Source organism: Chionomys nivalis, chromosome 18, assembly GCF_950005125.1.
Source record: "Chionomys nivalis chromosome 18, mChiNiv1.1, whole genome shotgun sequence".
NCBI lineage: Eukaryota > Metazoa > Chordata > Mammalia > Rodentia > Cricetidae > Chionomys > Chionomys nivalis.
This window is the reverse complement of record NC_080103.1, coordinates 15211416-15233952: the sequence shown is the minus strand read 5'-3', so window position 1 is coordinate 15233952 and position 22537 is coordinate 15211416. Positions and strand designations below refer to the sequence as shown.

The window sequence follows — 22537 nt, the reverse complement described above, 5'->3', positions numbered from 1 at the left end:
TCCATTGATACTTTTTTTTTTTTGTTTTTTTTTTTTGTTTGTTTTTGTTTTTACCAATTGCGCAGTTTCTCAATAGTAAGCATTGTCTTGCTTGGAATGGTCATGTACACCCTTAATCCCTGCAATTGAGAGGCAGAGGCAGACAGATCTCTGAATTTGAGGCCAGCTTGGTCTGTATAGTGAGTTCTAGGAGAGCCAGAGCTACATGAAGAGACCCCATCTCACAAAAAGGAGCTGTCTTTTGTGATGCTAGTGCAATTGATATGTATACACACATGCACGCACATGTGTGTGTGTGTGCTCTGAATTTATCTACTTCAAATCAAGAGCCACGACTATTTTCCCCGATAGACACAGGTTAGGCTGGTGTAAGCCTGTAGAATTTTCCTTAAGTAACTCCCCAGAACACTCAGTCCACACAGACTCCCACCCTCTCCTATTTAACCAATTAGCATCTGTGGGAGGTGCTGATCTTTAGATCACGTCCTATAGACTTTTCATCCATCTCTCTGTTTTCACCTTCTGTGACAGACCAGGCAGACAGCAGTGTAGGGCATGTGTATTTAATAATTCTCTAGAATGGTCTCAAGCTTTCTGTAACAAAAATGTAATACAGACATCATGATCCAAAGTCCAGGGAGATAGTGATCAACACATGAGCATGGGGAGAGAGTTGGCAAAAAGTGTTCTCTGTCCATCCAAGCTTTGTTTCTTAAGTCTTCATTTCAAAGAACATTGCCTCATTTTTCTCTTAAAAGTCTCTGTGTCGGCTAGGGTATAGCTCAGTGATTTGATCTCTAGCACCCTAAAAACAAACGGAACTCCCAAAGCCCAGAAGTCTCTGTGTGTTTCGAGGAAGATTTATTTCTGTTGCCTTAACTTGTGTTTTGTCCAGACATGATCATGAGATGGAAATCCAGAGACAGAAAACTTGAAATGGAAATCAGGCAGCCTTTGAGCCAAACTTACTGTGTGGCGGAATGAAGGGAGAGGCCGCAGCAGTACCGTGACTGAAGATAATCCCGTGGAGAGTCTCTCACACTGCTTGCCAACTGTTCACTGAATGATGTCACAGTGCAGAGATCGGGCTCTCTGTGCAGGATCCAGAGACAGCAGCCGATGCCCACTGTCAGAAGCAAATGGGCTTGCTTGCTTGCACTCACCTTTTCCCCACATCTTTTCTGTTCTAATTCAGGATTTCCCAACCTTGATGTGGTTGGCATTTGAAGTTGGATAATTATTTTTTCTTAGCAGGACTTGTCCTGTCTATTGCAAGATGTTGAACATAATCTCTGAGCTCTTCCCTCTAGGTACCAGTAACCCTGCTCTCCCTCTTCCTTTAGTTGTGGCAATTAGTCTCCCTCCATTGTCAAACGTCACATGGAACATAAGAAAAAGGGAAATCACGCCGCTTCACCCCCAGTGCTCCGGAGGCCGGAAGCTGAGGTCACAGCTATCTATGCAGGGTAGAAAGTAGAAACTTCAAACCTCATGATGACATAAGGCCACAGGGCAGGATGAGGAGAGCACCTCTCCTGGGCCATGAACAAATCCGCATCATCCGAGAACTAAGCTGCATTTGTTTGCCCGAGAAAGAAGTCATTGAGATTATTTGGAAAAATCAGCATCACTCAACTATTTTGTTTGCCCTGAAATTATGATCACCCTCCCTACATGGTTGACATTTGTCAGGTGGGAGGAGAAGCCAAAGCACTTTTGAAAGCATCCTAACGAGAAGAGCATCGCGGGGGCTGTCACTCAAACGCTGCCACCTCGGAGTTGTGAAGTGGTGGCTGATTAGCTGCTTTTCACAGTGTACACTATGTTTAATGTGCTGAATACAAAACGAGGATATGGCGACCAAACCCATCCAGGAGCTCTGAGAGCAACGCTAACAACCCATCCTCTCACTCCCCCGGAGCTGGTGGCCAAGGGGAGGTCCCTGAGGCCCGGGAAAATGCCCACCCTGCATATATTGTACTAGCAGTCTTACTACACTCTAGTTTGGCTGAAATATTTTCTAGGTCCGTCTTGTTCCTATCGGAGGCATCTGTGGGTTGCTTTTGTTTTCTTCTTTGCGTCTTATTTCTGTTGGTTCACTCCAGACTTCTAGACATGAATTCATTTCTCCCAGAAATACAAAACTAGGTCATATGCCGTGGAGAATATGTCTGTAGATCTCTGGGATTCTGGAAAGAACAGCAGGGAGACATCGTGAGAGGCACTCAGCTAAAGCTCACTGGGAACCCAGAGTCTCCCCCACTTGCCTCTGTGTGAGTATACTTCCTGTTTTGAAACAGGATTGTTCTTTTCTTTATTCTGTTGTCCTGCCTTGGTCCACAGTGTATGGGCTGATGAGGGAAGGAGACGGCTTAACTTTAAATTAAAGGAGGACCATCCAGCTACAGTCTCAGGGGAGCAGCAGGCCCTCAGAACACACAGAAACGGAGAGATAAAGGATGGACAGGATCCTGGAGTGAGGCTGGTAGACACTGTACTGTCTGCCTCTACTCCTAGCCAGAGAGTGTGTGACCGAAAATGCCACGGCCAATAAGAATGTGTATCTCAGATAATGAGCCATCCCTTTAGTTTAGAAATCTACGGAGAGAAAAGCAAACAAGCAAAACAAAAAGCCAAAATCTCCTCCAGAAAAAGATGTTTGGTTTAAAGTTATTCTTCTGTAGAGAGAGCTACTTTCTCTAGAGAACAAAGTGGTAACTGAGTGTGTATGTAACCTGTGTGCTATGGGTGAACACTGTCTTTTTTACATGTATGACTTGATTTTTAAAAAGCTGAAAATAGTTGGGCAGTGGTGGCGCACGCCTTTAATCCCAGCACTTGGGAGGCAGAGGCAGGCGGATCTCTGTGAGTTCAAGACCAGCCTGGCCTACAGAGTGAGTTCCAGGACAGGCTCTAAAACTACAACGAAACCCTATCTCGAAAACAAAAAACAAACAAACAAACAAAAAAAACCCATTTAGAGTGGAAACAGGGGTCAAGGGAGGAAGATAGAGTTCCTCTTTCCTCCTGTGACGTCCCTAAGGGACAGTCCCTTGTGGGGAGTCTCCCTCTGTGGAAAACCATGGGGTCAGAGTGATGGGAGCTGGCAGGTTTCCTTACAAAGACTCCACTTTTTACACTGCACTGTCTTAAGAGCTTAGAGGACATGAGAGGGAAGAGAAAAAGCAAATGAACACATCTCCACCTGCCTCCAGATCATAACTATCTAGGCAGGATGTGCTGTGTACATGGCAGGTGAACGTGGGATTCAGGGACTTAAACGGAAATGCACTTCCCTGAAATGGATAAAGGAAGTCATGGATATGAATTGGTGTAGAATAAATTTCCCAGAAAAAAACAGGGAGGGAGAGAGCAAAGCCAGAAGGGGTGTGTGTGTGTGTGTGTGTGTGTGCGTGTGCGTGTGCGTGTGCGCGTGTGCGTGCGTGCGTGTGTGTGTGCGTGTGCGTGTGTGTGTGTGTGTGTGTTGAAGGCAGAGGGATATTTTGAGAGAAGAAAGTTAGAGGCCTCTGATTGCTCAGCCGAAGATAATATCTCTGATACAGTTGTGCCCAGACCCATTCTGGGTTCCTGAGCAAAAAGACACCATGCTGAAATAGTGTTTGAATATTTTCATTCTGGTACCTAGTTTCTTATCACCTGTAACAGGAAAAGAATTAGTCTAGGGCTGGAGAGATGGCTTAGTGGTGAAGAGCACTGCTTGCTCTTCCAGAGGATGGAGGTTCGATTCCCAGCACCCGCGTGTCAGCTCACAACTGTCTGTAACTCTAATTTCAGGAAATCGCATACACTCCTCCGTCATTCTCTGTGGGCACCAAGCACACACAGGATGCGTAGAGCTTCATATGGCCAAGCACCCGTGGACATAAAATAATAAAATAAATTAGAATTAACTTGGATATAAGATGATAAAAAAGGGATTGGGATCAGTCTGAGAGATGACTTGGAGGAAACGCTGTGAGTAGAGATGGTGACAAGACACTGACCGAAGGACAGAGGACAATTAGAAAAACCCTGGGACTGTGAGCCTCAGGCCTCGTGGGAATGTAGGAGGGCTAAACTTCACAGCTCAGCGTTGAGCAAATTTTACTTGCAGAAGAATCATTAGATGGAAATGTCCCATCAGTAATTGGAGCCAGAGAACACATCTCAGCAGGAGGTCAGCTGGTGAGTCACCTGGGCCCAAGGTGGACGGGCTAGTGACTCAGCAAATGAAAAATAGGTGTTTGGATTTACACAAAGAGTTGAGTTGTGTAGAGTTTGTTTTCATACCTGTCGCTCAGGACTCTGCTCTTGGCTAGTACTAGATCCTCACAAACCTTAGCCTTTCACAACGCTGGGAAAAGTCCCTGCCCTAGCATTAAGGCGTATTCCTTTCTGCGGCTGATGCTGGCAGCTGCTGGACTCCCGCTTCCTAACGATTAGTCTAGGGCTGGAGAGGCTCGGCTGTTAAGGATGTGGGCTCAGCCGGCTGTTAAGGGCGTGGTCTCAGCCGTCTAGGGCTGGAGCACTGGATGGGCTATTAGGGCGTGGGCTCAGCCGTCCAGCAATGCTCTGTGTTTAGCTCACCTGCCGTACCAGCCACTTTGCATGCTTTTGTGTGGCCAAGACCCCTCATCTTAGCATGTGGCAGTGGAGAGAGACAGCAGTGCCCAGACAACCAGAAGGACAGAAGAAACACGTGGGGAAGGCCCCGAGTTCAGTAGCTGCAGCTGACTCCGCCTTTTGACCTCTGAATCTGTAAGAGGAGAGAAAAAAGTTCAAAGTCACAGAGAAGAAGCTAAATGTCCCCTTCGCCTGAAGAAGAAAGAGCATCTGAAAAACGGAGCAATTTGTGTCTAACAGGGCAATTTTGTCTTCTTCTCTCCACACTTCTGAACTGAAGTTTCCCTTTTTATGGACCAAGGTCCACTCTGTGGTCCAAGTCAGTGAGGATGCAGCCGAATGAAACATGACATCAATGATGGTTACTACGAGAAAACGTTGCTAACGGAAGGGCTCAGGCCAGTTCCTTGGTTTTGGACCTACTTCTCCCCAAGCAGGGGCCTTCTCAGGTTCTGGGCCATCGGATTCCATCACACCTCCATAAAATAAGGAACTGTCAGTTTCCTCTTCTACTCTTTCCTTCCTAGACAATCCGATTTCATGCGGCCATCTCAGTGCTGTCACTCATTGGGTGTGTGACTTCAGTAAGTAACTCAGTACACGCTGGCTCCAGTTTCCTCCTCTACAAAGAAAGCTAAAATAGGATGGGCCACTTCACAGGGCGATTGTAAGGATCCCTGGGTGACTTAGCGTGGTGCCCAGCCAATGGCCACTCGAGTGAATACAACCATTGCAGTAGACCTACTCAGCCAAATAGCTATTCCTGCATGATTCCCCGCGTACGATGGTATTTCTTCAGTTTAATTCTGTCTTAACTTTCACATCTGGATTTATTGTTGCTACCAAATAGGTCAGTTAAAAAACACAATTATTCAGTAAATTCATATTTTTGGTTTTTGGTTTTTCAGGGTAATATTTCTTTGTGTAACAGCCTGGCACTTGCTCTGTAGACCAGGCTGGCTTCATACTCATGGAGATCCACCCGCCTCTGCCTCCCAAGTGCTAGGATTAAAGTCACGTGTTGCCGCCACCACCTGTCAGTAAATATTTTTTAGTATCAACTATTGGGTTTTTATCTTTCCTTAGAGATTTATTTGATTTTTCTGTGTGTCTATCTGCTGTGGGCACGTGCCTGTGTGGGCACAGCTCTTGGAAGCTCCAGAACTGGATGTTGGATCCCCTGGAGTTGGAGTTGCAGGTGGTTGTGAGCTGCCCCATGTGGCTGCTGGTACTGAATTCAGGTGCCCTGTGAGAGTAATATGTGCTCCTAACGGCTGCGCCACCTCTCCAGCCCCATATCGTCAGGTTTCGGAGGAGTCCAATAAATAACATTCTTTCCCCAGCGTGGCGCTGAGCCAAGGAAAAGAAGGACAAAAGCCAGGCAAGCAGAAGACCTAAATAACACCTCTGCTGCTCAAAAACCTAGCGGAAAAGGGTGATGCTTGGTTGGAAGCAGGTGGACGCAGCCTGGACCCTTGCCCTGTCAGACAGCACCAGAGTATGGCAGGCTCCCATCTTCTGGGACAGATCCTGCCCCTAAAGCACAGTTAGCCTAGAGAGCAGAGCGGACTATGCCTTTCATGGTAGTGACAGCAGAGAGAGAGGGAACTCAACCATGTATGTTAGCTTCCGATGGCCTTCTTCTCCAGGGAAGGGAGATGTGCACTCACAGGTTAGACACACAGAGTCAAACACACGGCGTGGGAATGCAGCCCCCACGTCGACATGTGATATAGCTGGTGTGCCGAGTGCGGCCATCTCTGCCTGCGTCCTCCATGGCCATTTAAAGAGCAGCATCTCTAAAGCATTATCTCCTCCCCGCCCACACCGCTCCCATTTCCCTGCCGTGGTGGTTGCATTACCAGGTTCCTAGATATCCCGGGTGGTGACATCAAACCCATTTTGACTTTCATTGCTCTTGACATTCACATTTGCTTTATCAAGATCTATAGATTTGTTTTTATTCAAGCAGGTTTTGATTCTTTTTCAAAGGAAAGATATGCTCACAGTCCCTCCCTTGGACCACCGCCACAGGCTCCTGATTTCAAGGCGTCTGAGTCCTTATTTTCTCTTTTTTTAGAATCTCACTTGAATTCTGCTTACCCACTGCTCCAGTCTAGTCACAAATAACAACTCTCCCTTAGAGGGCCCTTATTAATACTGGGATTCACTTTTTAATGATATTTGTACCATTTGTCTAGTTATCTCATGGGGCTTAAAATTGCTATGGACATAGTTGGCACAGAACACACACTTGTTGAGCAACTGTCCAGGCTGACTAGTATTTCACGGTGTGCATTTAATATAGTGTATCCATTCTGTCCATTTGCTTTCTATGCCATCAATGGACACTTCAGATTTCATTTTTTGACTATTATAAATAGCATCACTATGGCCACGAACGTGCAAATATTTATTCAAGACTTTTCTTTGATTTTTGGGGGCTATACCTAAAAGTATGGCTGTCAGATCATATGGCTGGTCTATTTTCAGAGCTTGCCATTTTCCGTTGATTGCACGAGTGTCCGTCCTACAAATAGTGCACGAGTGATTTAGTTCCTCGGTTCCTCACCAACCCTGGTTAATTCTGTGCCTTGATTTTTTTTCGGTGGCGTGTTGGTAACCATCTCAATGGGCTTGGGAGCCTGGGGAGATTAGCTTCCTGCTGTTTCACTGAGTTTTCCTCTCAGGATGGATGTCGTGAAGCACGCTTTGATGTGGCTTTTTTGGTCATTCGAGTAACAGAATTAGAAAAATGCTCTTTCTCATACACTTATTTTCAAATTCAGTGCTCAGGGGGCTGGAGAAATGGGTCAGTGGTTAAGGATGCTTGCCATGACAGCAGGAGGACTGGACTTGAGTTCATCAGAAGCCCACATAAACGTGGGGGTGAGTGTGGCAGCATACCCATAATTCCAGTCTCAAAGTGTGGGAACTGGGAATCAATCCCCAGAGCAGGCAGGCTATCGAGACTAGCTCCGGGTTTAATTGAGAGACCCTGTTTCAGTACATGTGTGAAAACACATGAAAAAACATGCACATATATACCATATGCACAGCAAAATGAAAAGGACACACACGTGGAAAGTGGAGAAAGGTAACAAGTCTTCAGTGCCAGGAGATGTAATTCCAGGTAGACTGCTTGCCTAGCATGTACAAGATCCTGGGTCTGCACTGAAAAAACCTTTAAATTTAGCTATTTAGTTTTTTTTTGTTAAGTTATAAGGATTCTTTTGGATTTTAACACCTTATTAGATATGTGATTTGCAAGTATTTTCTGCTATCCTACAGATTAACTTTTATAACTAAAATTTGAATACAAATGTAAGCTGCTGTGATTTAGTCAGCTAAACTCAGTCATCCTTTGTCAAGAATTTACAATGTACAAGATATTTGCTTGCACTTTTCTAGACTTGATATAGACAGGGGCTCTTTTGGCAAACCCCAGCCTCTGAAGACAGGGTTCCGCAAGGCACAAGGAGCCACAGCCTCATAAGTTTCAGCTGAGTCTTTTTTTTATTTAAACGGGCTTCCTCCTAGGTTTGGCATGCACTACATGCACTGAAGCACCCCAGGCAGGTGAGGGGGCTTCTCAGACAGGCTGATGAGAGGTCACTTCCCTCTAAGGTTTTCAGATTTTCCTCAATAGTGGTCACTACTAGTCAGTATTGGTGAGATCGCCATTCAGTCCCACAATTGCTGAGGAAGATTGAGTCAGAGGGGTAGACAGACTTCAGACTCCAGACCTTCCCAAGGACAGGTTGGGATCTCGTGAATTTGGGGGAATTTAGGGTGCAGTGGACCAGTTAACTCAGCCATGGCTGTCAAATAGCCATCGTATCTCTCCACTGCGCTAAGTATTCCCACTGACTTAGAAAGAACCTTTGAGTGCTAAAGCTCTCCAGACGACCAAGGAGAAGAAGTCAATCAATGCCTTTTGGAGGGAGGAAATTGAGACAGAGTCTCACTGTGTAGTTCTGCCTAACCTGGACCTCACTTTGTAGAGCAGGTTAGCTCAAACTCACAGAGACCCACCTGTCTTCCAAGGGCGAGCATTAAAGGTGTGCATTACCATGCCAGTCTCAGTCACCATTGTCAACCAATATGCTATAAATATTGTGCTGTGCTAGGCTTTCAATTACATAAATCAATTATGGTCAAAATCTCTAGAGCACTGGTTCTCAACCTTCCTAATGGTGTGACCCTTTAGCACAGTTTCTCATGTTGTGGTGACCCCCAACTATAAAATTATTTTCATTGCTACTTCCTAACTGTAATTTCGATACTGTTATGAATTGTAATGTAAATATATGTGTTTTCCAATGATCTGAGGTGATCCTGGTGACCCTCAAAGGGGTTGCAACCCACGGTTAATTACTGCTCTAGAGGATCTGGAAGACTAGAGATGTTTGCACTCTGGTACATATCAGATAAATTCAGTTTTAATTGACATATTTTCTCTCTAATAATACATGTGATAAACATGGAGAGGTATGCATGTGTGTTTAGGAAGAGAGTGCCTGACTAGAACCCCCAGATCCTGGGCTTCATCCTACAGCACGGAGGCAGGAAGCCCCAGGAAACCCACCTGTCACTTTGATGGCTCCTGTGGCTTTGGCAATGTTGTTCTCTATCATGCAGGAGTATGTGTTGTTGATTGTGACATTGTAGAGCACAGATACAACCTTCATGGTCACATTCTCAGAGTTCAACTCGAAGCTGGTGTTGGAGACTTCCGAGAAGTTGGCTCCTTGGTCAACTTGAGATGCCCAGGCCACTGTGGGCTGGGGGAACCACCGAGGAGCCTCACAGCGCAAACTCTCTGAGCTGGCATTATAGTCCACGTTTATCTCTGGCACACTGAAGGCTGCAGGGGCAAAAGTCAAAAAGGATAAATGTCAAGGGAAGACAGATTATACAAAAAAGCCTTAAAGTGCTAAGTCTTAAAAACAAACTCAGCTGGGCGGTGGTGGCGCACGCCTTTCATCCCAGCACTCGGGAGGCAGAAGCAACTGGATCTCTGTGAGTTAGAGGTCAGTCTGATCTACAGAATTAGTTCTAGAACAGGCTCCAAAGCTACACAGAGAAACCTTGTCACAAACAAACAAACAAAAAACACAACCACAATCACTTCTGTCAGTTAAGTGACTCGGGGCTTTCCCATGGTAATTTTTGTGTGGCTCTTTATGTCGTGGGCATAAATAAATAATAATTTGCCCAGAACATCACTATAAATTATATCCCTTTGGCCAATACCATAAACTCCAGGGGCCTGAGTTTCAAGTATATCAGTGTTATGATAGGTAATGTCCTCCATGTACAAGGATCGTTAGAAAGGAAGGAAGGAAGGAAGGAAGGAAGGAAGGAAGGAAGGAAGGAAGGAAGGAAAGAAGGAAACGTTTATTGCCTTATGACAATAAGGTCAAGCCTTGGATAGCTTCTGGGTTTGATGTTTTAAGATAAAGAGGGAGGAGGAAGGAGAAAGAAGTGAACAACATAACAGCACTCGCTTATCGTCACAGAAAGCCCACTCACAGGCCTTGTCGCCACGGGGATTTGGACTTTGCTTGGGTGGAAACTATAGCTCTGATACCTAGGAATAGAATGGCAGCCGTTTGTTTTATTCTAAGAAATGCTGCTCGTTAAAGTAATATCTGGGAATTAAGGCATTCCTTCTTCTCCAACTAGACAGAGTAACACTTACAATATGTTATGGTTGTGTAGCTTGGTGTTCTTGTGGGACTCCTAACGGTGGGAGCCAGGTTGTCTGTGACTCTGTTGCCTGCTTTGGGGACCTTTTCTGCTTACTGGGTCACCTTGTCCAGCCTTCATGTAGTGGTTTGGAGGGGGTTGCCTAGTCTGTTGTAACTTGTTATATCATGTTTGGTTGATATGCCTGAGAGGTTTTCTATTTTCTGAAGAGAAACAGGGGGAGTTGATCTGGGGGGAAGAGGGGGTGGCAGGGAGGAGGGACTTGGAGGAGAGTAGGGAGAGGAAACTGTGGTCTTCAGTATTAACATAAGAGAAGAATCAATCAATCAATCAATAAATAAATAAGTGTTAAGGATCTGGGCTTATTATTATGCCAAAATGGCAATCCACAATTAATATTTTTAAAAGTTGTTGTTGTGCTGATGGTGATGATGGTGCTAATGATGGCTGTAAGGGTCCATGTATCACAGCCACAACTGTGAAGCTTGGAGGATAGTTTTGTAGAGCTGGTTCTCCTCTTCCATCTTTACATGGTGTGGTTGTTTGGGTGAGGATGACCACCATAAACTCATATGTTTGAATACTTGGTCCCGGTTGATGGAACTGTTTGGGAAGGACTAGAAGGTGTGGCCTTGTTGGAGGAGGTGTGTCACTGGGCTTTGAGACTGCACATGCTCACACCATCCCAACTCAGAGCTCTGTCTGTCTGTCTGTCTCATGCTTGTGAATCAGATGTCAGCTCTCAGCTACTGCTCCAGCACCATGCCTGCCTGTCTGCTGCCAATCTCTCTACTGTGATGATCATGGACTCACCCTCTGAAGCTGTGTGCCCCGAATACACCTTCTCCTATAGGTGGCTTGATCATGGTGTCTATTCAGAGCAATTGAAAAGTCGTTAAGACACATGGTTTCCAGGGGTCAAACCCAGGTTGACAGCTTGAATATCAAGCACCTTTACCTGCTGAGCCATCTCACCAGGCCTCCAGGTAGTCAGTGATTCATTATGCTATTTAGCTGCTTTTTTTTGCTTAGGGTTAGGCTGGTGCTAAGTGAGAACGAAAGGAAACCTTTCCCTTGCTGTTGCTTGTTTGTTTCTGAATCAGAATCATGTAGCCCACGCTGGCCTTAACCTCACCGTGGAGCTGAGGATGACATGGAACTCCTGATCCTTTGGCCTTCGGTTCCACAGGCTGAGGATACAGGCATGTGCCACCACACCCAGCTCTTCACATTACTCCCAGCAAGCCTGTTCCACAGCAAGGAAGATGAGATGCACATGCTTGGAGCAGGTAGGGAACGCGTCCCTAGGAGGCGATATGGAAACTAAGTCGTGAGCATATACTTTGTGCTATAAGTGTATCTCAGGCATTACTTTATTTGAGCTTCAAAATAAGCCTATGGTTATCTGTTATTATACCTATGCTCAAACCTTAAAATTTTGGAATTATTTTATTTTACTGATTTATTCTCTCTCTCTCTCTCTCTGTTGTTTTTCAAGACAGGGTTTCTCTGTGGAACAGCTCTGGTTGTCCTAGAACTCACTCTGTAGACCCGGCTGCCCTCAAACTCACAGAGATCTGCCTGCCTCTGCTACCTGAGTATTTGGATTAAAGGTGTGCATCACCACTGCCCAGTTCTACTTCCTTTAAAAAATGGATTTATTTTTATATTATCTATTTGACTGTTTGCCTGCATGTACATGTGTGCACCATGTGCATGCATTGCCTGTAGAAGCCAGAAGGGGGAATCATAGTTCTTGGGTTGCCATGTACAGGCATGCGCATGCTGGGAAGCAAACCCAAGTCCTCTGGAAGAATGGCTAGGACTCTTAACAACTGAGCCACCTTTCCCGGCTGTCCTAATCTACTAAAAATTTAAAGTTAGCTTACAAATAAATTTAATTATATTAACAACTTTAGATTTACATAAAACTTTCCAAGACAATATTCAGTAAGAGAATTCCTGTAAGTTTCCTGTTCAGTTTCCTCTAACGTAGCATCTTCAATGGCCTTTGTTCTTCTGTCAAAATCGAGAAACCAGCATCACTGCTAATTAAACCCCAGACTTTATTTGTATTTTGCCCATTTTCCCGTTAACCTTGGGAATTCTGTTGTTGTCCCAGAATCTCATCTAGTATGCCAGCATGGTTTATTATTTCACCTCAGGTTTGTATGAACATTTGTATGGCATTTTCTCAATCTTCCCATCTTTTTAAAAAAATTTTTTAAAAAACAGTTCTAGTAGTGGTCAGGTATTGCGTAGGGTGCCTTCGCGTTGGGATTTATGGGATGTTCTTCTCATGCTTAGAGTCAGGTGGGGTTTTGGAGAGGAAGATTGTGGCAGGGTAAAGTTCTCCTCCCATCAGCATGGCCTGCTGGAAGGTGTGAGCTCTCCACACTCAATGATGTGAGGGGCGTGTGTTAGGTGTCTTAGAAACCTGACTTCACGTCTCCAGCATACACTGACTGAACTGAGTGGGAAGACAATCAAATGGTGCCTCCCCCTCCTGGAGAAGGAGAGACGGAAGCAAATCATTTGGAATTTCTATCTGAAGAGAATTGTATCATCTTCCTCCTTGTAAGTGTTTTGTGTGCTTTAGACCCCGAGTCATAATTTAGTAGCGTGTTTTCTTGGCTCACTGTTTTAGGCTTTTCCACGGAGTTTGTGCAGTTGGTCTTACTGTTTGATATTGCCCACTAGGCTCCCTCTTCAGCTAAAGAAGCCGAGGCTCAGAGAGGCTGTGTTGTTTGGGTCAGCGTCCTCATCCAGGCCTGGATCTAAGGCAGTGCTTTGTAGTGTTACACATAAGGAGGGGTTCAAGAAAGGCCCACAAAGCCTAGGTTAGACTCGGGAGCACAGGCTACTCGATACCCATCCTTCAGGTCCCCTCTCAGCTTCTCCATGAGGGTTTCTTACCCCGTCCCTCATGTGCATTTGGGTGTGCTCTCTCTCTCTTCCTTTGAACCCCTCTCATTCTATTCCTACCTCCCAGAAGGTGTTGTTTGATATACTCTGTTGTTACCCTTGGGCAGTCCTTCAGTTCGCTAAGATCTATACTGGAAGCACCGTTGAAAGGAGGGACAGAGCCGGGCGGTGGTGGCGCACGCCTTTAATCCCAGCACTCGGGAGGCAGAGGCAGGCGGATCTCTGTGAGTTCAAGACCAGCCTGGTCTACAAGAGCTAGTTCCAGGACAGGCTCCAAAACCACAGAGAAACCCTGTCTCGAAAAACCAAAAAAAAAAAAAAAAAAAAAAGAAAGGAGGGACAGTCATTTCTCTTTATGAATCATCTTCATATTCATCATTGCAGCTATCTGAATCCCTTGTAGCTTCAGGAAACATCTGTTAGACTGGGTTGGCAAGGAAGTGCGGGTTTCACTGGGGCGGTAATACTGAGTTCATATGACAGCGTTGCTTTGGTTTGGTCCTTTTGGACCGCTCCTAAACTTGCTCTCTGGCAGAAGTCTCTGGAAAGACTCATTTCAAATGTGGGCTTGGGCCTGATTAGTATAGAAATATCTCAGGACAGATGGTAGGCTTCTCTTAGTAGGAACAAAAGGGCCTGCCTTCAAGAGACTGCATTTATTAGCTAGGAGCCTTTAATCCCAGTAGTTGGGAGGCAGAGGCAGTCAGGTCTCTGTGAGTTCAAGGTTAACCTGATCTACATAGTGAGTTACTGAGTGACACCATGGAGACAGAGAGAGAGACAGAGACAGAGACAGAGATTTGGGAATATACCTAGAAATTCAAAGGTGGTGAGAGACTCGAAGAACATATTTTAAGTCCTAATATTATAGCAGGTCACTGTGGAAGTTGGTGTGGTCTTGGGCACAACAACCAGATCACTACTAACAGAGATGAGAGAGTTTGGTCCAGTATTGGTCATTTATGAACACACTATATTTCATCAGCGACTGGTGACCTTTATTCTCAGATATCTCTGGGTGCTCCCTCTGCCCACCCTGCAGCAGTACCTCACCTCCAGTCTTATACTCCAGGTTGGCATTCCCTTTTCCTTTGGAGGTACGGATGTAGCATGTGTAGGTGCCAGCGTCTATGAGTTGGACATTTTTCAGCCTCAGGGAAGCGTTGCCGACCACCACCTGATCAGCAAACACTGCGGTCCGGCCTCTGAACATCTCATGCTGCTGCGAGAAATCGTCTTTGCCTTCTTTGAACTCGTGGACCAAACCCAGGGTCCCTTCTTTCAGCCACTGGATAACGATGCCGTTGAGCTTGATGTCAGGTTCAAAAGTGCAGCTCAGTATCCCATCCTCTCCGATGTTTCCAGCCGAGGTGAACGTCCTGACGGTGATGAAATGCTTGCCTGCGATTCAGGAAGGAACAGTGAAGCCCTGGTTCTTTGACAGCCAAGCCCTTCATTAATGCAAGCTGGACAGAGGTGTCCAGATCAATTAGAAGTAGAGAAAAGCGTTTTATTTAAAAGACATGACTAGAAAGAGGAGGAAGCCATGTTAACATCTACAGCAGATCTGCTGTGCACAATAGATTTTGTAAGAACAATCTCCCCAAACCCGGAGAGGCGGAAAGAGGAAAACATGTCAGAGCTGAGAGTTTGAACATGAGTATTCAAGTCTGCCATGCAACCTTACATAAGTCATGTGACTCCTCTGACTCCCAGGAAAATGGAGGTAAGAGCCTCTGAGAGGTCGTTATGAGGAACAAATCAAATGGGGGTAAACTTGATCTGCAAACGGCAATTACACAAGTAAGGTATGATTCCTAGCTAAGCAGGAAGGACGCAAAGCTGTACTTGCTGTTAATTAATATTAGTAATTCTGAAGAAAGTTAAATCCTAATGAGTTGGGACTTTATCTTTCTTGGAATGATGGACAAACTCAGGCACCAAGAAGGGAAGTGTTGGTTCTGAGGTTATGATGTTACCTACATCGTAATGAAGAGTGGTATGTAATGATGCTTTGATCCACAATAGAAGCCTCCTTCCTCACCTCTTTGATCCTACCGTCTGGAGGACCATTACTATGGTGATATCTCCATTCTATGGCCTTTCCTTCAGTTGTGCAGCCTACAGCACACTCAGGCTGGGGGTTCTTTGTGCCTGTTGTTCTGACTGAGAGCACCCTAGGGTGACAGATTATTTTTAGAGGTTTCTGTAACATGGATGTGAAGCTAAGGCAATGGCCATGGAGCCCACAAAAATCAAGGAGCAGAAACAAGGAAGTGCAGGAAAGAGACCATGGGGAGCCTCATCCTAAGAGCCTTGCTGGCTGCTGGGCATAGCAGGAGGTGCTGCCCGACCTCTGTATTGTCTTCACACAAACGCCTGGTTTAAGTGCTTAACGTGGTCCTCACAGGCCTTTCTGACACCCTCAGATGTCACTATGATGGGTCTTGGACACCGCTCAACTGTACTTTTTGGATTCCTCATTGGTTTTCCCACTGTGCCTGTCTGCCTCCTTCCCACACATTTTGAACACATTGATCTTGCAAGGAGCTTGCTTAGTGTACAATCCAAATACACCTGCCACCTTGCCCCCGAGTTCCCGTGGTTACTATGGACTCTGGAATGAGTTGCCGATTTCCCAGCCTGGCCTTCGGTGCCAAGCACTGCCTGGCACACAGTGAATGCCTCTTGTTTCTGCCTGGCAGTTTCCTCTCCCAACGTCTCCCTTCGTCGTCTGCTTTGTCTCTGTCCAATGGTTTGTTGATTTTCTTTCTTCAATTTAAAGATCCATGAACAAATAGTACATGTTCCTTTTCAAACACAGAAGCAAACATTCTAGCCACAAGGGTGTCCTTGGCACTTCCAGCTCATTAAAGCTTGGGATTGTCTAATTGACTCCAAGACCTTTACAAAAGAGATGAGGGTCGTGAATGAGAAATAGAGCCAAAGATACTAAGCTAGGTAGATTTGCATAAAAAAGAACAGAGGGCTATAGATAGAAGAAGTATAGCTAGAAAAAAAGAGGCTGAGGAAACAGGCATGCACACATAGGCTGGTCTGGAAGATCTTTTTGAGGCTTGACAGCATGGAAGAAAAGGGATTTGGGGAGCAGCTGCCCTGTGTAGCCTTTCATGCGAGACATTTGGAAAACTAACTAGGGAAGAGAGCAAAAGGAGGTTTGACTGTGTGGTACCACGGCACCCCTGTCTCCTGTATCTTCTTGAACACTGCTTTGAAGGTTCGGGATTATTTTCAATCCTCTTTGTTTATATCAAGGTTCAGGCTTGCACGGGCTGCAGGGTCACACTCTGTGCCTTCCCCACCCTGCCCGTCTTTCTCCTGTGCAGAGGTTCCTGCTCTCCTGTATCCTGCTTACCCACATTCCACTCATATTTGAGACAGGATGGCAGTCCTTCTGAGAAACTCTTTTCAGCCAGTCAAGGTAGAACTGGCAGATACCCCCCGTCCATAACTCGTCTTTCCCCTTTACCATGGTAACTGCCTTCTCCCTTGACTCACATCTGGACTTGACACACATCTGTAAGCTTTGTCCAAGGGGCAGATGGTTTTAGTCATAACTACAGGTCTGATCGTGTGTGCTGCTCTGCTCCACAGAGAAATAATGTTCTGTGAGTTCCAGAGTAAACGGGGATAAACACAAGATACTGCTTGTATAACCTACCTATCGCAAGAGCAAAGAATCAAGGCCACCTCACTTAAATGCGCGAGAAACATTAGCCTTAAAAAGATGACAATAAAAATACATACAGATCCTCAATGAAACCTCAGAACGACTGGGGCTCAACCAGAGCCAGAGTGAAGGTGACTGCACTTCATAAAGGGTCATTGAAGGTAATCTGGAAAATTACTTTTTCAGAAAAAAAAAACCGCCCATAATTAGCACAATTATGGAGGAAATGAAATGATAATGATATATTTCAGTTTGGTAATTGTGTTACGGAATTCAGTCTAATGTGCTGGTCGTGAGCCCACAGGTAGGGGACCCACTGACACAGCTTCTAGAGAACTTGGTAATTAAAAGTAGGCAGCTTCAGCGTGCCTGGGGACCTGCGGCAGCTTCAGGTCACTTGAGTTCCTATTCATGACGTGGCCATTGGGATGAGCGTGACACCAGTTGAATTCTCATCCACAGGAAAGGAAGGGGAGAAATAAAAGACAGTGAGTACTTCAGAAATCACAAGGCAGGAACCTAGAGGCAAGAACTGAAGCAGAGACCACAGAGTAACGCTGCTTACTGGAATACCTGTTCTGCTTGCTCAGCTACTTTTCTAATTAAAAACTATTTATTTATTTTTAATGTATGTGAATGTTTCCTGTGTGTATGTATGTATAGCATATGCATGCCTGGTGCCCGAGGAGGTCATAAGAAGGCATCAGATTCCCCTGGTGGTTGTGATGCTCTATGTGGGTTCTGGAAACCAAAGCTGGGCCCTCTGCAAGAGAAACAAGTGCCCTTAAGTGCCCAATCATATCCCCAGTCCTCAGCTACCTTTATTTATATAGCCCAGGCCCACCTGCCCCTGCACGGCACCATTCACAGTGGGCTGAGTCCTCTTAAATCAAGTAGAAACTAAGGAAAAGCCTCATAGACATGACCTCATGCCAATCTGACCTGAGCAATTCTTTAGTGGAAGCTCCCTTTCTAGGTGACTCTGGCATTATGTCAAGTTGTAGCTAAAGCTATGACATAGGGGCAATTCCTATCATAGCTCTGGTCGTTTAAGGAAAGGGATAGGAGGCACCAGAGGTGAGCAAGCTTCACATCTCAACATCTCAGTCTCACATAGGTGAGTAAAGTTTAATTGCTTCTTTCCTGCAGGGATATTTGGGATTGGGAGTACAGGAAACACAAGGCAAGCATTTCATAGAGATCGTGATGGGGGTGGCACTGGATAAAACGTAGAAAATGAACTGTCCTTTGACAAAATGCATCCCAGGTTCTATACATTCCAATGGCATAGAACACACTGGATGCCATTAGCAGAGGGTCCTGTAGTGTGTGCTGGAGCCCAGCTCTGCAGAGTGCACCATAGCACATGGCTCGGTGATGGAAACACACAGCCTGCTCCAGGCAGGGTTACACCTATTGGTAACACTCTAGCAGAAGAGGAAAAGTGGGTGTGTGGCAGTGGCTCATGTGAGAAGAAATCAGGAAAGATAACTATTTCGGGAGATATAAAGGGGAGATTAAGGAAGTGGCAGAATATGGGGCTTTGGGAGCATGATGAAGATGTCACACCGTCCGGATCATAGTTCTGTCACTTTCTGGATATGTGGCACTGGGCAATATTTCTAAGATCTCTATTAGTGCCTTTATGTGTAGAGGGAGGATGCGCCCTCATGGGGTCCCTAAAAAAGGACTAAATGACAAAGCGCAAGTAAAGGGCTTAATAGTGTTCTTGACTTGTCATGCTAAACCTAAGTCTTGGGTTTTGAAAACATTAACCCCGACAGTTTGGAAAGACAGTGGACCAGGCCTTGGGAGGTAAGAAAGGAACATCGCACTAAAGGCGTTACCCTTAGTGACTCATTTTAAGCCACCAAAGTTAAGAATGAGTATCAGATCCTTCTTATGAATGAGTGTAAAGAAGCTCTGATGATAGTGACTTGCTTAGTGCCCTGTGTCTAGCAAGCAGGGAAGCCAGGACCAAACCAGTCCTGCCTGGTACCTAACCCAGGCTGCTTCTGGCATATTTTGCTGATTGCTAAAAGCTAGATTGAGATATTTCAAGAACCAACCCATAATAAATATATTTATTTTAAGAATAAAAGCCATAGGGCTGGGGATGGAATCCAGTGATAGGACACTTGCCTGGCATGAGTGAGACCCCAGGCTTGATTCACCCCAACACCGCAGTACACACAGGTAAAACATTTAAAATAAAAAACACCTAAAGGTTATAAATATAAGGCATTATTTATATAAATATAAGCTATTTTTTTTAAATAAATAACTGTATCAATGTTGGAAATACCAAATGTTTTCCAAACAATTTGCACAAAGCCCAGAACCCAGAGGCGTATCTCGTGTCCGAAGGTGGAACAGTATTAGATGATATCTTTTGGTTGTCTGTCTTGACCACCCTAACTTCATTAAAGGTCTTCCTTGGGGTGGCCAGAAGATTGTGTTGTTCCCAAGAGGTGCTAAATGAATTCACTGACACTAGGAAATGGGTATTAACAGTATTCGTGGTGTCCAGCTGTGTCAGCCACTTATGTACGTGTGAGCAATCTCTAGGTTCTCACATGATCATGCATACTTTAACACTGAAAACAGCTGGTTCTGGAAAGTTAATTTACCTCCCAAAGAACATGATGCTGTCAAATTTGGGACCCGCCTGTCTCTGATCCTTAAACTCTTGCACTGTGAGGCATTGTTGGAGATAGCCAGGGAGTGACCACAGTGCAGTGCTGGGGAACACTTACTGTGGCCAGGGAGGTACCTTCCTGCTATGCCTCCCTTCTTCCTGCGTATCCTTTAACGAGGGGTTGATGAGAGTCTCTCAGCCTCTCTTCCAAAGATTCACCTGAAGTGCAGCTTGTATTGTATGAGGTCCACATTTAGATTGTTTATTAATTTATTTGGTTGTTTATGTTTGCGATGCTGGAGTGGAACCCAGGGTTTTGCACACTGGGCAAGCGCTCTGCATCTGAGATCCATCCTCAGCTCTTGGTTTGGTTTCCCTTTTTATTTATTAGCATATATTATTAGTGATAGATGATAGTGGGCTTCATCATGACTTTCATACCTTTGATCATATTCACCCATTGTCCCCTTTTTGTCCCTCTGCTACTCCCGTGGATCCCCTTCTTCTAAGACTCCTTTCTACCTTGTCTGTTTCCTTCCCTGTGACCCAATAGGCTTAATTAGGGTCTCTTCTATGAGCATGAGTGAGAGATTATCTCAGGAGCATAGGTGACTCAGGAGAGGCTATTCCACTGAGGAAAGAGTCTCCCCCTTCCCTCCCAGCAACCATTGACTGCCACTAGCTCCTTGGCGGAGGGAGAGCCCATGAGCCTCTCAGCCCTAGCAATTGTTACCGCACATAAATCCTCATGGAGGGAGAAGAGAAGAGGAGATTACCTAAGATTTAGTGGCAGGAAAAGAGATGAAATATTATAAATCCAAAGTAAGTAAAAAGAAGTAGAGATGCCCCCCCCCCACTTACAGGGGTTCAGTTTGAGTTTATTAGACTCTATGATGGTACAAAAATGATACACATTTAGTAAAAAGTACACTCCAAATTTTGATCTTTTATGTGTTCCTGTGCTGGTGTTACGTAGTGGGATACTCTGGTGATTCTGGAACCAGGGAACCAAATGTGAGTGCAGCTCCCATTGGCTACATGATCATAGAGCCAATGGCCATGCTGTGTGCCAAGCTGGTGTCTGAGAGGATGGGTGTATTAAATGCCCTGTACTTGCAATGCTTTCAGCATACAATTGATACATTGGAATGTAGCTGTATTATCAAGAACCATCTATATTAGAATGAAACAGATTAGCAAGTTCAGAAATCTATCAACACACACATCAAGGTTGGTTTATGATGATGGAGGCTTTAGAGAGAAGAAAGTGTTTTGAATAAATGGTGTTGGGTCTACTGGACAGTCATGTTGAAATACTAAATCTTGACCTGTTTGCTATGAAAGACACTCTAGATGGGTTGTAAGAGTACCTGCATGAGGCAAAACACCGAAGCGTCTGAAAACTTAGACTGTCACAGCCTCAAGGAAGGTAAACGTTTTTAAAATGGATTAGATTAGGTTCCACATATGAAGGAAAAGATTGATGAAATGGTCTATGTGAAAATGAAACCATTTGTTGTTCATTGAAAGGTATGAAGGGAGAGAAAAGGCAAGATGTCTGGTAGTTTGCAACCAGAATACATAAAGAACTATAAGTCAAAAAGAAACACAAGGGACTGGAGAGATGGCTCAGAGGTTAAGAGTGCATACTGCTCTCTTTCAGAGGACCTGAGTTTGGCTCCCCAAGGACACTGGGCAGGTCACAACCACCTGTAACCCAGTTCTATGGGGGGGGTCTAATGCCCTCTCCTGGCCTCCTTGGGCACTGCACCCATGTGTACACGCTCTTAGACACATATCCACATAATTAAAATAAAACTAAAATCTTACAAAAAATACAAACAGAGAAACTCAATTTTAAAGCAAGCAGAGTATGTTTCTAATGATAAGGAAAGTGATTAAGGGTGCTGATGCCTTGCGTAAGCAAATAAATACACATAGAGCAAGGGCTTTTAGTTCAGGTCTTGTGGCTGGTATTTAATAAGAAACCATATCCTGGAGGAGAGTGACAGAGGAAAGAGGATACTGAAAATATAAAGACTAAAATCATGAAGTGATATCTTGGTCACAGACCAAGTTAAAATAAGCATTTTGGGCCTGGCAGTGGTGGCGCACACCTTTAATCCCAGCACTCAGGAGGCAGAGGCAGGTGGATCTCGGTGAGTTCGAGGCCAGCCTGGTCTACAAGAGCTAGTACAAGGATTCACCTCAGAGAAGACAGCTGCTGTCTTCTTCACTTGTCTTTCATCATAATTAATAGTAATAATAATAATAATAATAATAATAATAGATGTTCTAGAGAAGTGGCCCATCGGAAGAGGGATGAGGGGGCTTCCTGTGACTGACATGCACTGACTGCCTTTCAAGAGTGGTTCCTCTGGTATCTGTTTCCTGCCTGGTATAGTAGTCATGGCCAGTCATCCTTCTACAAGGCCCCTGTTTAGAAATGGCTAAGGCCTAAGGAGACAAATGTCTCAGGCGAAGAGGACACAGTGCACAGAGAAAATGCTCGACTTTGAAGTTTTCTGGGGAGCAGTCCTGCTCTTCCCACACATCACAGTGAGCGAGAAGAGGTTTGACGGAGATGGGCGCAGCATGGGCTGGGATTGGATAGCACTTACCTGAAATGCCAAAGCCAATGATGAGTGCAATTGCTCCAGCCAGGATGATGATGATGTTAATAACACTACGGACAGAGGTGGAGAAACAGGAAGTTACTTCTTCATTCCATCCGATACACTGCCTCACAAGCATCCCGTGTAAGATGTGCTATGTAAGACATCACAAGCTTTTCACCCACGTGAGCCCTTCCTAGAAATAGGAACCTTAGAAGTCTCAGCGATCCCACTCCCATCCCACTGGAGTCGAGACAAGTGAAGAAATGTCCCTTTTATCTGATAGTGTCATCTCAATTTCCAGTTTCTGAAGCATGATTAATAAAAACTCAG

The 22537-nt window shown here is 45.1% G+C and overlaps 1 protein-coding gene across 1 annotated transcript; it reads right to left on the bottom strand.

Moving 5' to 3' along the window:
* Positions 1 to 1534: 1534 nt before the first annotated feature.
* Vtcn1 (V-set domain containing T cell activation inhibitor 1) lies at positions 1535 to 22343 on the bottom strand. The gene is made up of 5 exons (XM_057793937.1): positions 22211 to 22343; positions 14314 to 14661; positions 9212 to 9490; positions 4588 to 4756; positions 1535 to 2189 (listed from the first exon to the last, which is right to left on the bottom strand). The coding sequence occupies exons 1-4, from the start codon at positions 22341 to 22343 to the stop codon at positions 4638 to 4640; spliced, it is 879 nt and encodes a 292-aa protein (XP_057649920.1). The 3' UTR covers positions 1535 to 2189; positions 4588 to 4637.
* Between the last annotated feature and the right edge of the window lie 194 nt (positions 22344 to 22537).